General features: G+C 41.3%; 2 protein-coding genes across 2 annotated transcripts; one reads left to right on the forward strand and one right to left on the reverse strand.

Annotated features, from left to right (window-relative positions):
- Positions 1-507: 507 nt before the first annotated feature.
- Positions 508-9,756, reverse strand: LOC117147479. Its single transcript, XM_033314375.1, has 3 exons — positions 8,819-9,756; positions 8,368-8,736; positions 508-685 (listed from the first exon to the last, which is right to left on the reverse strand). Exons 1-3 carry the CDS (start codon positions 9,113-9,115, stop codon positions 605-607), a joined length of 747 nt encoding a protein of 248 aa, XP_033170266.1. The 5' UTR covers positions 9,116-9,756; the 3' UTR covers positions 508-604.
- A 465-nt stretch (positions 9,757-10,221) lies between these two features.
- On the forward strand, positions 10,222-12,317 carry LOC117147478 (T-cell activation inhibitor, mitochondrial). Its single transcript, XM_033314374.1, has 2 exons — positions 10,222-10,995; positions 11,155-12,317. The coding sequence occupies exons 1-2, from the start codon at positions 10,594-10,596 to the stop codon at positions 12,226-12,228; spliced, it is 1,476 nt and encodes a 491-aa protein (XP_033170265.1). The 5' UTR covers positions 10,222-10,593; the 3' UTR covers positions 12,229-12,317.
- Positions 12,318-13,392: the final 1,075 nt, after the last annotated feature.

A 13,392-nucleotide genomic window follows, 5' to 3' on the forward strand; every position in this document is an offset into this window, starting at 1 on the left:
TATTTTACCCAGCCCAATCGGGCATTTCGATGATGGTGTTGACCCTCTGCGGCCACTGAACTGGCTTACAGCTGCGACCCTTAAAAAACGAACTCCTCCCCCCCACAAACAAAAGTCGAGGGGCCAAGGATCTGATTTGGCCCAAAGCTAACCGATGCGGTGGGAAAGTGAAGGGGGTAATTGACCTGATTTGTGGACATTTTAATGCTTTTTATTGTGTCGGGTAATAAATACATTGGCCATGGAAAAAATGAAAGCTATTTGTGGAGTGAAACGAATGAAAACATGCTTATGAGCTATGAATGCCTGGATGGATGGATAAAATATGAGGGAATTCAAATTTTTGGGCGTAAATCTTACTTGTTGTAACATCTTGAACAAGCGAGCTGCAATCACTTCATTAAAAGTTTATGGGATTTGAATTATGATAATTGAAACCACGAGGTGTTACCAACGACCAATCAAAAAAGAAAAAAAAACCTTGCCACCCCTTAATCTGACTTGCAACCCCTAAAGTTTGTTGGTTTTTTAGGTGTTTGACAACTCGTGAGATAATTTTTATTTACAGCAAAGCGTTAAGAAACATATGTACAGCATAGAGACGCTACGGGGAGGCGTCGTCGGCATCGCCCGTCCTGGAATCTGTTTCTTCAAAGTGACCCATGTCCGCCTTGTACAGGATGCGTGTAAAATCCCAAATAAGAAGACTTTACTCGTTGAGTTTTTGTAAGAAACTGGTTTTATTTGGAAATATCTTCGGTTTAGATAGGTGACATGAGAATCGCATCTTAAAGTAAATGGCCTACGCAGAGGCCTAAGTAAATAGTCCCCGCCTTATCGAGGTCCCACGCTCGGGCACATCTGCCTATCTTGAGCGGCGAGGACCTTATCTGTGGTCTCCCACTAAGGGACTATTTTAGGAGGCGGGGAACGATCTCAAGTGACTGACTCATGTAGTGTGCACTTAAATTACATGTTTTTGAGCAATGCACCCATGTCGCCTTAGATAACAAAATCCTAAATATAATTTATCGCTCTCGATTCATTTACATAAGATATGAACGGAGCCCAAAATTGTAAGTCTTTAAATATATTCGTGTTCATGTGTGAACATTCTGCCAAAGGGCCAGCAAAGCTGAGATGTACATTAGTATATTAGTTGCATTTATAACAGTAGTGGACTGTATTTATTTGATATATGTTCATTTATTTTGCAACTAAGATTTCAATGGGCCTAGTTTTTCTGGCTTTTAATTTTATTGGATTACAATTATGGTTTATATTATTTTTAATTCAACAATTTGTACTCAATTAACTTATTTTAAACATTTTGCTTTTTCTATGTAGAAGTACATTTTCTATTAAACAACGATATAGTGGACTGTATATTTTTATTTGTTATATTATTTTATTGTTTATTTACTATTGATATTTATAGTACTGGCAACGGACCTGCAAAGGTTATTGCTTGCATTCTTTGTTGCACAGCACATTTCCGTATGAAATATATTATTAATACTATCATTAGTATTAAAGCAATAATTAAACCAGCATGTCCGGAAATATGATGGAAATGTAAATCTTTCAATTTTTGATGGTTCTCTTTCATAAATTTAATTTCATTATTCAATCGTTCAAATTCCTCAGTATGATTTAATATTGATAGTTTCAGCGGATCCCAAATAATCTTCGGCACTTCACTAACTTCTCCTATATAAGGTGTTGATAATAATTCTTCACTTTCGGACTGAATGTTATGGTGGGCAACTAGAATTTTATCGTCGGTTCTTGCCGTACAATATGGCGCAATGCTTAAAACTCCTTGCTGAGGCAAATCAAACAATTCAATTTGAGAGCCAGTACATTGCAGACGGACTTTTGAATTCGCAGGAACCTTAAACAACCAACTACTTTTCTTTTCTAACTCTACCCAGTAACTTTTAGAGTCGACTACTGTTTTATAGATGCAGTTCGCCGCTTTATCTGGCTTTAGAGGCTGAATCTCACATGCATTATCATTCGCTGAATTCCAGGGCCAACTTCCTTTGCATATTCTCTTATTTAATTGCCATTTCTGACATTGATTTAATGTGGCTTCCGTCATTATGTGATAGGAATCTATCTCAAAATTATAAATTAAATATTCGGACGTTGTATGCACCATTATTATCCGATCTTCATTTCGAATTGGCACCGGAATAAGCCTGAACAATTTGGATGGATGCCTGCTAAACAGAGGCACCTTTGCACTAATGATCAATTTATCGTCGATGAATAAACCCCTGGCTGTTAACAGTGTATACACCTCCTTAAGTTCCGTACCTGACCGTTTTCCTGGAATTACTAGGTTCTCCGAAAGACTCTGCTGAATTTTGGCAATTTCTTTTTTAAGCTGATTTGGCCTGAGAATATTTGTATTTAGCCTACCGTGATTAATATCAATCAACAGGCTTATAATGCCTGCTTGAATTTTTTCGCCTTCTTCAATCAATGAGTGTAGCTGTTTCGTAATCATAAAGAATTTTATTGATTCCTTATAAACATAATAATTTTCTTTAAGAACTTCTGTCATGTTCTCAATTCTTATTTGCATACTTCTAAAATTGGAGTTAACATCTTCTGTTGTTCTCTTTAATAGATTAGAAGTTGAATCAACCACAGATGTTTGTTTTTGAATTAGTTTATCAAGGTTGTTCTGGTTATCTAACAAATTCTTCATATTTTCTTCTAATTGCTCTCTATCATCTTCATCCATTATACCAAATAAAATATGATACAAGGAACCCATAAATTCGAAAGGAGCACGCTTGCTTCTAGATCTAGACTGCATCATAAACAATTTATTGTTTTCTTCAAGTTCCGATAACTGACTTTGCATATTATCTAAGACTAGACTACATTGCTCTTCAAAGCTATGAAGTCTTTCGCAAACTTTCCTCATACTTTGTATAAGCGCATTACCCTTTGTTAACATTTTAAAATATGGATCCATTTTATAATAGATAACCAAATTCCAAGAAGTACTCACAATCTCAACATCTCCTAGCGGGTCTAGATATATTGCTGAGGTTTTATTTATTTTGTCTATAGAATATCTTGGTGCTATATCTTTAGGTAATGCGCTAGAAACTTGACAACTTAACACAAACAACAACATTGCCATAATGATTCCGATCTTGGACATTCCCGATGTCGCTCTAGTTCGTCTTTTTGGCTCTTGGTCAGCCTCATTTTTGTCAACAGACTTTATTCCTTCCAAGGGACAAATTTTAGTAATGGGTCTAGTGATATATCCTTCCTGCATCTTTACTTTAGCCACTCGGACCTTATCATCATTCCCCTTATGCACCTTTTCCACCTTTCCTAAAGGCCATCTTGCAGGATGACAATTCTCATCCTTCAATAAAACTATTTGCCCTTCTTCTATATTAGGAATTTCCTTTTTCCATTTATTCCTTTGCTGGAGCGTATGCAAATATTCACTTTTCCACTTAACCCAGAAATCTTTCTTCATTTTTTGGATAAGTCTCCACCTATCCAAATTTCCGATTTTTTCATCTTCCATTGGTTCGACTATTTCTAAAGGTGGTCTTCCAATTAAAAAATGACCTGGTGTTAAAACTTTAGGACTAAAATGGGAACCTCAAAATGATTTATTTAAGTTCAGCGTAAATTGTAATGATGAATCAAAAAATATAAATAAGCGCGTTGTGTTATCAACGCTAGCAAAAATATTTGATCCGTTAGGATGGTTGGCACCAGTCACGGTTTCAGGAAAACTTTTTATTCAAAAACTTTGGATAAATAAAAGTGAATGGGATCAGGAATTATCCATAGAAGATAAAAATTATTGGGAAAAATATAAAGAAAATTTATTATTGTTAGAGAATATTCGAATCCCAAGGTGGATTAATTCAAACAGTTCTTCAGTCATTCAGATTCACGGATTTGCGGACGCCTCCGAAAAAGCATATGCTGCAGTAGTCTATGCTAAAGTAGGACCTCATGTTAATATAATAGCTAGCAAAAGTAGAGTCAACCCTATAAAAAATAGGAAGACAATTCCCAAACTCGAGCTGTGTGCAGCTCACCTGCTTAGTGAATTAATCCAAAGACTAAAAGGATCAATTGACAATATAATGGAGATCTATGCTTGGAGTGATTCCACGATTACCTTAGCATGGATTAACAGTGGTCAAAGTAAGATCAAATTTATAAAAAGAAGAACGGATGACATTCGGAAATTAAAAAATACTGAATGGAATCATGTTAAGTCAGAGGATAATCCAGCAGATTTAGCATCCAGGGGAGTGGATTCTAACCAGTTGATCAACTGTGATTTTTGGTGGAAAGGTCCGAAATGGCTAGCAGACCCAAAAGAACTTTGGCCTCGGCAGCAGTCTGTAGAAGAACCTGTCTTAATAAATACGGTATTAAATGACAAAATAGATGATCCTATTTACGAATTAATAGAAAGGTATTCCAGTATAGAAAAACTTATACGTATAATAGCATACATAAATAGATTCGTGCAGATGAAAACAAGAAATAAAGCCTATTCATCAATTATTTCAGTAAAGGAGATAAGAATAGCGGAAACAATTGTTATTAAGAAACAACAAGAATACCAGTTTAGGCAAGAGATAAAGTGCCTTAAAATCAAAAAGGAAATCAAGACAAATAATAAAATATTGTCATTGAATCCATTTTTGGACAAGGATGGGGTTCTAAGAGTTGGAGGAAGATTGCAAAATTCCAATGCAGAATTTAATGTTAAACATCCAATCATTTTAGAAAAATGCCACCTAACAAGCTTATTAATAAAAAATGCTCATAAGGAAACATTGCATGGAGGGATAAACCTAATGCGAAACTATATCCAAAGAAAGTATTGGATTTTCGGGTTGAAAAATTCGTTGAAAAAGTATTTAAGAGAATGTGTAACGTGTGCAAGGTATAAACAAAATACAGCTCAGCAAATAATGGGTAACTTGCCAAAATATAGAGTGACGATGACATTCCCGTTTCTTAATACTGGAATAGATTACGCAGGTCCTTATTATGTTAAATGTTCAAAAAATCGTGGCCAAAAAACATTTAAAGGATACGTTGCTGTATTCGTTTGCATGGCCACCAAAGCCATACACTTAGAAATGGTAAGCGATCTAACTTCAGACGCATTTTTAGCAGCACTCAGAAGATTTATTGCTAGACGGGGAAAATGTTCCAATATCTATTCAGACAACGGAACAAATTTTGTAGGAGCTGCAAGAAAATTAGATCAAGAGTTATTTAATGCAATACAAGAAAATATAACGATTGCAGCGCAGCTTGAAAAGGACAGGATTGATTGGCATTTTATTCCCCCGGCAGGACCTCACTTCGGAGGTATTTGGGAAGCTGGAGTTAAGTCAATGAAATACCATTTAAAGCGTATAATCGGCGACACTATTTTGACTTACGAAGAAATGTCAACTCTTTTATGTCAAATAGAAGCATGCTTAAATTCAAGGCCATTATACACTATAGTTAGTGAGAAGGACCAACAAGGCTTGACCTGTTGTTCTACACGTATTCACTTTTTCTGGATTATGACCTGCAAAGTGAAGTAACGTGTGGTGAGGTTTACGACAAGTCGAACAAAGCTGCTCGCTTATACATTTTTTACCAAACGGATGCCTCAGACATCTTAGGCAAATCCCATTTTTTCTTACCCAGTCAGACCGTTCTGCTGGATTCATTATTTTAAATTTATGGCATTGAATTAAATAATGCCCTGGTAGTTTGCAATATGCACAATTGTCACTATAATTTTTATTCTTGTTATTATTAATCATTTTCTTTACAGGTTTTACTTCCTGTGAGAATGATGATATAGAATTGAGCCTTTGCTCTAAAAAGTCCATGACATCAGAAAGTGCCTGTATTTCTTTTGTCTTTTTAACATGGCTTTCATATAAATTGAGTGATTCTTTATTGAATTTCCGAAGAATTATGTGAGCGAAAATTGCATCCACATCTTCTGGTAATTGTGCCTTTAATTTTATAATATAAATTGACTCGTTAATCGTGTCAATAAATGTCTTTATTTGCTTATTGGATTCTAAATTTAAATTTGGCATATCCATAAGCCTATTCATATGATCTGAGAATATGTTTCTTTTATTCTCATATCGCTTGGTCAAAAACTCCCAAGTGGCTTCATAATTTTCTCCAGAGCCGAGCAGTAAATGAGTAACCACATTTCTGGCTTCTCCTTTTAATGCTGACTTTAGATAATTAAATTTGAGAGAAGGACTGAGATCCTCTCTCACATGTATGAGCTCTGTAAAGAGTTCATTAAAAAGATCCCATTCTTTGGAATCACCAAAGAAAGTGGGAATCTGTATTTTAGGCAGGGTTGGTAACTCCTCCGCCTTAACAACCGTCGACATTTCAGCTTTATTTATTGTGCCACTGAGTCGACTATTAATGGCTGTAATAATATTTTGTTTGTCAAATTCAAGTTCGCTAATTTCTTCTTCGAATAGCGAGCTCTCAAAATGACTATTCACCTGTTCAATCAGGTTATCTATTTTATGCCATAAAAATTCAATTTTATTTTTCCTTATTTTAAGGAAATCTGGACTACTGTCTATTAGTTTAGACGTATCTTCTAGATATACTCGAAATTGGCCAACATTATTTCGAAATGCCTGCTCTACTTTTAAAGCGTTGTTTTGTGCTATACCCTCTTTTTCAGGGTGACCACACATTTCAAGGTTTAATGTAGGGGGAGGGTTTGATTTAGGGACAGTGTTTGATTTAGGGAAAGTGTTTTCTACCGACTCGCCCTTAATTTTTTCATTTTTATTTTTAATTTTTTCTAACACCATCATTATTAAATCATACTGCTTCGCGTTAAAATATTCATGATCGACAACGCCGATCTTTAACAAATTGCTATGATTAGCAATGAAACATTTTTGAAGCTCATTTAATTTTAGAATTTCTACATCTGTTAATGTTGGTTTTACTTCCAACTTTCTAATTTCCAAAATAATTTCGGACTGCTTCTTAAGGAATTGAATAGTCTTTTCTGACATCATTTTGAAAATTTTTTGTAATTTCTTAATATATATAGTACGTGTATATGTATTTTATATGTATTTATATATATATGTGTGTTTGGATAAACAGAAAATTCTTGTTTTGACTTAGCTGATGTCGTTGTTGTTGCTGCTGCTGTTGCTGCTGTTGTTGCTGCTGTTGCTACTGCTGTTGCTGCTTCTGCTGCTGCTGTTGTTGCTGCTTCTGCTGCTGGTAGAGGCTCCTTTGAATTTGACTTCCTTCTCTTCTTTAAGGCTCCGTCGATGTTTAAAGATGATTTTTTTTTTTTTTTTGGCACGTTTTATTATTTTTGTAGTCCAGTCAGATTTTTTGTTTTTTAGCCATTTATTTCGGCATTTATGCTCTTTTGGCATATACACTGCACTCTATTTATGAGCTGATTTAATGCTATTAGAGCATTTATAAGGCACTGTTTTCAGGCACTTTTTATTTAATTTATGCTCTTATGGCATATACACTGCACTCTATTTATGAGCTGATTTAATGCTATTAGAGCATTTATAAGGCACTTTTGTTATGCACTTTTTAATTTCACAATTGCTGATGTATGGCCTCAAGCACGCCTTACCACAATTTATAATGGTACACAAAGCAACCTTTAGCTATAGACTATAAGGTGCTTGTTTTAAAACATAAAAGATTCTTTTGTATCTTTTTGCTTTTTATATTTATACTCTGTTCCTTACCTTTGGTAGGGGGAAACAAGAGTCACTTATTTTTGCTACCTTTAGCTGTAAGATGCTTAAAGGAGCTGGCCTTTCTCTGAGTTCCTTACCTTTGGTAGGGGGAAACTGCAGAGTCGATTAAAGGCTCGATTGACCAAATGTAAAATCCCAAATAAGAAGACTTTACTCGTTGAGTTTTTGTAAGAAACTGGTTTTATTTGGAAATATCTTCGGTTTAGATAGGTGACATGAGAATCGCATCTTAAAGTAAATGGCCTACGCAGAGGCCTAAGTAAATAGTCCCCGCCTTATCGAGGTCCCACGCTCGGGCACATCTGCCTATCTTGAGCGGCGAGGACCTTATCTGTGGTCTCCCACTAAGGGACTATTTTAGGAGGCGGGGAACGATCTCAAGTGACTGACTCATGTAGTGTGCACTTAAATTACATGTTTTTGAGCAATGCACCCATGTCGCCTTAGATAACAAAATCCTAAATATAATTTATCGCTCTCGATTCATTTACATAAGATATGAACGGAGCCCAAAATTGTAAGTCTTTAAATATATTCGTGTTCATGTGTGAACAATGCGATTAATATGAAACTGGACTGTGTTCTTCGTGCGCGCGGAGTATTTGCCCAATTTGCTGCCGAGATAGCGGAGGAAGTAGTCCTCGTCGCCTGAAGAATTGTCTAGAGCAGCCGAAGATGCGGCTCTGGCTGGAGACTTGGCACGAGCAGTGGTGGAAGTGGGGGCCACACAGACGCTGGATTCGCTTGTAGTCAGTTCCATGTTTGCGGAGTTTTTCCACTGATACTCCTCGTCAGGTATCTCCGATTTCCCAATAAAAACGCCCTGGAACTGACTATCTGTAGCGTTGTTCTTGTTATCTACGTCCCCGGTCTGTTCACCATTCACCATCACCATGGTTTCCATGGCAGTAAGCTGGGAGTCGTCGTCCTGCAAAAGAATGGCTATTTAGTTGGGTCTTTGTGATTCTTGAGCTGTAGAAGCTCTGAATTTGAATAGATTGTGTATGCACCTCGGTAATGAAAGTCTTCTTTCGTGTCGATGGATATTGACACTTAGATGTCAGGACTTTCTGCGTCGGATTGACTGCGTCTTTGGTGGCCTGCTGCTGGGCAAGTGCCGCACGGATTTCTCGCTTCTCGTCCAGAACACTTTTGTAGGCATCCTCGTGCTTGCGTTTCAGGTGCCGCATCAGATTCTCGGAGTGGCGACCTGCCATGTCGAAGTGGCACCTTTTGCAGGTACTCTTCCGCGTCCTATCGCTGTAGATGAAGTGCTTGGTCACCGGGTTCGGGTACTTTTTAGACATTGTTCCGGACTGCGGGAACCTGCGGTTCAGCTTTTGGGTTCTGGGGTGCACCGTACTCAAGTTACGGCTGGTTACTAACTCACGTTCTCGCGCTCGAGCCACAGCCAAAGCGAAAACCGTTCTCTGAACCAGAGAGCGTGAGAGCGGTTCGGAGAGGAGCGGTTCAGAGAGCTGCGGTTTCACGGGCAAGCACACTGATACGCCGAACCGGTTGCAAACGGTTTTGTTCGCTTGATTTGTGATTATAGCGGTTCGTTTATGCGCCACAAAGTTATCACGTTCTCTCGCACAGTTCTATGATCAGTGGTAAGCGTGGGCACATACATATGTTTTAAATAATAATTTTCAGCACTCATCGCCACTCTGGGGTTAATAGTGGCGTGTGTGAAAAAAGACAAAGGCAAACAGAAACCAAAAAACACATGCAAAAAGTCATTTTCAACTGCATGGTGCGAGAGAGAGAGGCGCCGAGCGCGCCAGAAAGAGAGGGGACGAGTGCGTGCTGCAGCAGCGCTGCTAAATGTTCCGCAGCTGCCGGAGATGCAATATTTTACCCTTGTTACTTGCGCTTTGAGTGGCGGTCTGGTGGTTACTACTGCTGTTTTAGCTACAGTCAAGCGTGGCTCTAAAGTGATTACCATTTGATCTGGCTCGGTTCTCAATTCAAAGCCATACAGTAAAAAGTCGAGGATACGTTGGAGGAACATCTAAACTCTTAGGCTTTCAAATTTGCTTATTGATGCACATATAGAAATATTAGGAGTTTGCATTGTATGATTAAGGGGCGCTAAGTTATCAGGTCTAAATTTCAACGCTTAGGATGCATTTCAGGACTTTTCCACTGGCGATGGCTGGCATAGTTAACAGATTGCTGGTTATCCTGAAATTCGAATTCGAATTCGTCGACAGGACTGTGTCTGAAATGACATTACTTATCCCTTCCGGCCAAATAGCCGCATGCATGACAAAGGGAAAAGCACACATCTATTCTTAACAAATACCAGCTTTATGGGGTTAACTTACGGCTGTACTTTATGTGCGTGTTTTGTGTGCCAAAGTTTTATTTGCCTCCGCATTCAACGCTTCGGAATGGAGGGAGGACCATGTATGTATGTACATGCGGGCTCTGGGATTGCCTCAATATTCCCTTTTCCATTTTGGTTCACACACTGGCGAGCGGAGTGGAGGACAGCAGTTTCTCTACTTGCCACTCGGGGCAACTACAGTTAATTTTTTAGTGAAAAACTTCATCTGCTTGCTGCATGTGCAGTTGCAGGTGCAGCATTTCGCATTTCCTGCTAGGTGTTTGCCCAAAAAAAGTTGGTAAACATGAGTGAAGTATCTAGTCGGCATATTATGCCTGTGAGATTTATGTGTTTGTTTGCGGTCTCGAATTCATTGCAAAATTCGTCAGCTTCAGCAGCAGATATCACATTTTTTCTAATATTCAAAATTCGTACGACTTGGCAGCACTTAAAATGGTCACACTGCGCTTCCTCACTCCTCGCAGGATCGTCGACTATTGTCGTCGTCTGCTGAGCACGGACTTGGTCACGGCCCTTCGTCCGTTCTACCAGGCCATTCGAACGGATGGCCTGACTCACAATCCGGCGGAGAAGCGGGTCAACGAGGAGTCACTACGTCTGCTCTGCTCCCATCTGGAATCCCTGACTGGGCCGTCGGCAAGTGGTCTTCCGCCCGATGGCCACTTGGGGTTCTATATTCCCTCGGGCGCGGAGGGGGCCGGCGGGCAGGGGGTTAGTCGACTGGTGAGGGTGCAGGTAGACCGGAGTTTACTGGATCCCAGGGCGGTGATTAGCCAGATTCTGAGGTCCTGTAAGCTGCTGCCGAAGGAAAAGGAGCGGGAACAAATGAAGCGGGTAAACCAAATGATCAACTCATAAACACATGAATATTTGTTAGGTTCGGTACCCATTCTCTTCACAACGTAGTTTTGCACCCCCCCTCTACAAGGGGCTTCCCAAACTTATTGCACACATAAAGATTCATATTGTCCGTGCAACCCCTTTTCCACTCAGGGCCAGGAGATGGAAAAGGAGCTCGGAAAGGTGCTGAGAAAGGGACCGGTGAGGGAAAAGGTGAGACCGCCCCAAGCGCCAGTGCAAACGAACACGAGTGCCTTAAGGGAACTCTTTAAGGATGCCAAAAGGGAGCACTCCCTGGAAATATGGATGCGTCAGGCCCTGGCACGCTCCCAGGCCTCCGAAGTCGCTACTCTGCGCGGCAAAATCGAGGGCATTGAAGGGGCTTTGGTCCAGTTGCTGGGCATTCGGGGAACCCGCTACGATTGTGGCTGCAACATGGAACGCTACCACAACTGCCTCAGCAGCCTCAAGGGCTTGTCCGAGGATCCGAAGGTCGCCGGCCAGCTGGGAGCGCTTCGCAATCGGTTTGTGGTCTTCGCCCCGTACACTGGTATCAGCTTGGAGGGCGATGTAATGCTCTTTTCGGGCGACTCCCCCGCGGGATGGCTGGCCTTCCTCTCCGAGATGCGCTTGCACGAGGAGCAACTGAAGCTAGTGCCCCTGTACGAGAAAGCCCTGTCTGCCGTGCTCCTCGGCATCCGGATTGAGAGGCGCAGGGTTCCGGAGCCGGGCTGTGAGGCGCGTGCCTATGCGGGCAGCTTGAGGCGCGTGATCCGGGCGGTCAGTGAGCACCTGAGGCTGGAGGAGAGTGTCCAGGAGCTGCCGGCATCGCTGCAGGACCATCAGTTGGCCATTGTGCCGGACAGCGATATACCGAAGGTCAGCCAGACCGGTCTGTTCTTGGCCCCCGCCTCCTGCTCCGGACCCGATCTCGTGGAGTTCATATGCCGGAACTTGGACGTGGCCAGCGGGCGGTTCAGTCGCTATCGCAGGGACATCCAGGTGGAGCGGCAATTGTGGCGACAGTGCCAGGAGGAACTTGGCCTGCAGCGACTCAGCAAGGACGACTCCGTAACGCCGGACAAGATGGTCGTGGCCATACGGCATCTGCTCCAGAGTGGCGTCAAGTCCTGCCGCGGCCTCAGTCTGCACATCACGAACTATTGGTCAGTGCCCACCGATGGCATCGTCTGCATTCCCTGGGACTTTATGTCCCGCGAGAAGTAGGGAATCCTGCTGGGTTGTGTCACTTAAATTGCATAAATTGGTAGATAAATTGATAGGTTTGGGCTCACGCTTAAATGTTCCACTCGGCATTCCGGCTGCTTTTTGTTTCTGGCTCGTTGGGGGCTTGGATTTGGCTACCTTGTTGATCGATTGCCATTGTTCATTTATTATTTCGATTGATCCCGCTCATTTGATTGCTCCTCCTCCGTGGCCAGTGTCTGTGCGCTATTTTACTGAGTCAGCTGGAATCATTGTTTATTCAGGTAATTTTTATTGTGTTCCTGCGTTGGGTTGGCTGCCCAGTTGAAGTTCCTTCTCGGTTCATTACATTCCTTAGGCTTTTCGGGCGAACTAAATGCATAAATAGAAGGACATTCTGGTAAGAGAGCACACAGGCAGGACTGAACCAAAGTTCGCAACTCTTGCCCGGATGACTGGGATTTTCCTGTACTTTTCGTTCGGCGTTGCCTTGCCCTCTGGGGTTGAACGTGTCCCTGTACGACTTCTGTTGACACTACCCACTTCCAGCCGTCGCATCCCTGCAGATAGAGAAAATGTATGGGAAAGCGGACTTGCAGGACACCTTTTTGGAATGAAAGCGTATCAATGGAACATTTAAGTGCTTAGTACGAGCTACTAGAACTTCATTTGCCTAACTTGTCGCGGAAAGTAAGAGCAGTTGCTTCGGTTGGTTAGCAGGAGTTTTTCCCAGTGCACGACGACCCTTTGAGCTATGTTTTCCTTTGCAACCCCGTCGAGGGGCGAATGGAGTGGAATGGTCTGGTTGGGCGGTCGAAGCCCCGGGACCCGCACCCTTCGTTTTCGCCACGTTGTGCGAAATTTCTGTAAGATTTAGCTAATGTTCCATGGCTTCGCTCCATCAATGTCGAGCGATGGGATGGGGATGGTTGGTTTCCAAGCCTAAGCCCGGCGAAGTTTGTCTGGTGTCGTTTATCCTTCTTGGGCAACCCACATCCCACCCACTTTCGGACCACTCGATTTCCAGACGTTGTCATCCAGCTCCGACCCATCTCGTGTCCGTCGCGTGTCCGTGTCCACTGGGTGGAGAATCCTTTTCCTTTTCAATTTGCTATTACGCATGAGTTATAACTTTCTAATATCAAGGATCTTTCGCATTTCTGAAATATTAGGAATACATAAACA

The sequence above is a fragment of the Drosophila mauritiana genome, chromosome X, assembly GCF_004382145.1.
Source record: "Drosophila mauritiana strain mau12 chromosome X, ASM438214v1, whole genome shotgun sequence".
NCBI classification, from domain to species: Eukaryota; Metazoa; Arthropoda; class Insecta; order Diptera; family Drosophilidae; genus Drosophila; species Drosophila mauritiana.

Coding starts and splice junctions, on each gene's coding strand:
- LOC117147479 (XM_033314375.1), bottom strand. CDS start 9,115: ATGTCTAAAAAGTACCCGAACCCGGTGACCAAGCACTTCATCTACAGC. Junction 8,737..8,818: donor AGAAGACTTTCATTACCGAG/GTGCATACACAA, acceptor ATTCTTTTGCAG/GACGACGACTCCCAGCTTAC. Junction 686..8,367: donor CAGTCCAGTTTCATATTAAT/CGCATTGTTCAC, acceptor TGGGATTTTACA/CGCATCCTGTACAAGGCGGA.
- LOC117147478 (XM_033314374.1), top strand. CDS start 10,594: ATGGTCACACTGCGCTTCCTCACTCCTCGCAGGATCGTCGACTATTGT. Junction 10,996..11,154: donor AGCGGGAACAAATGAAGCGG/GTAAACCAAATG, acceptor TTTTCCACTCAG/GGCCAGGAGATGGAAAAGGA.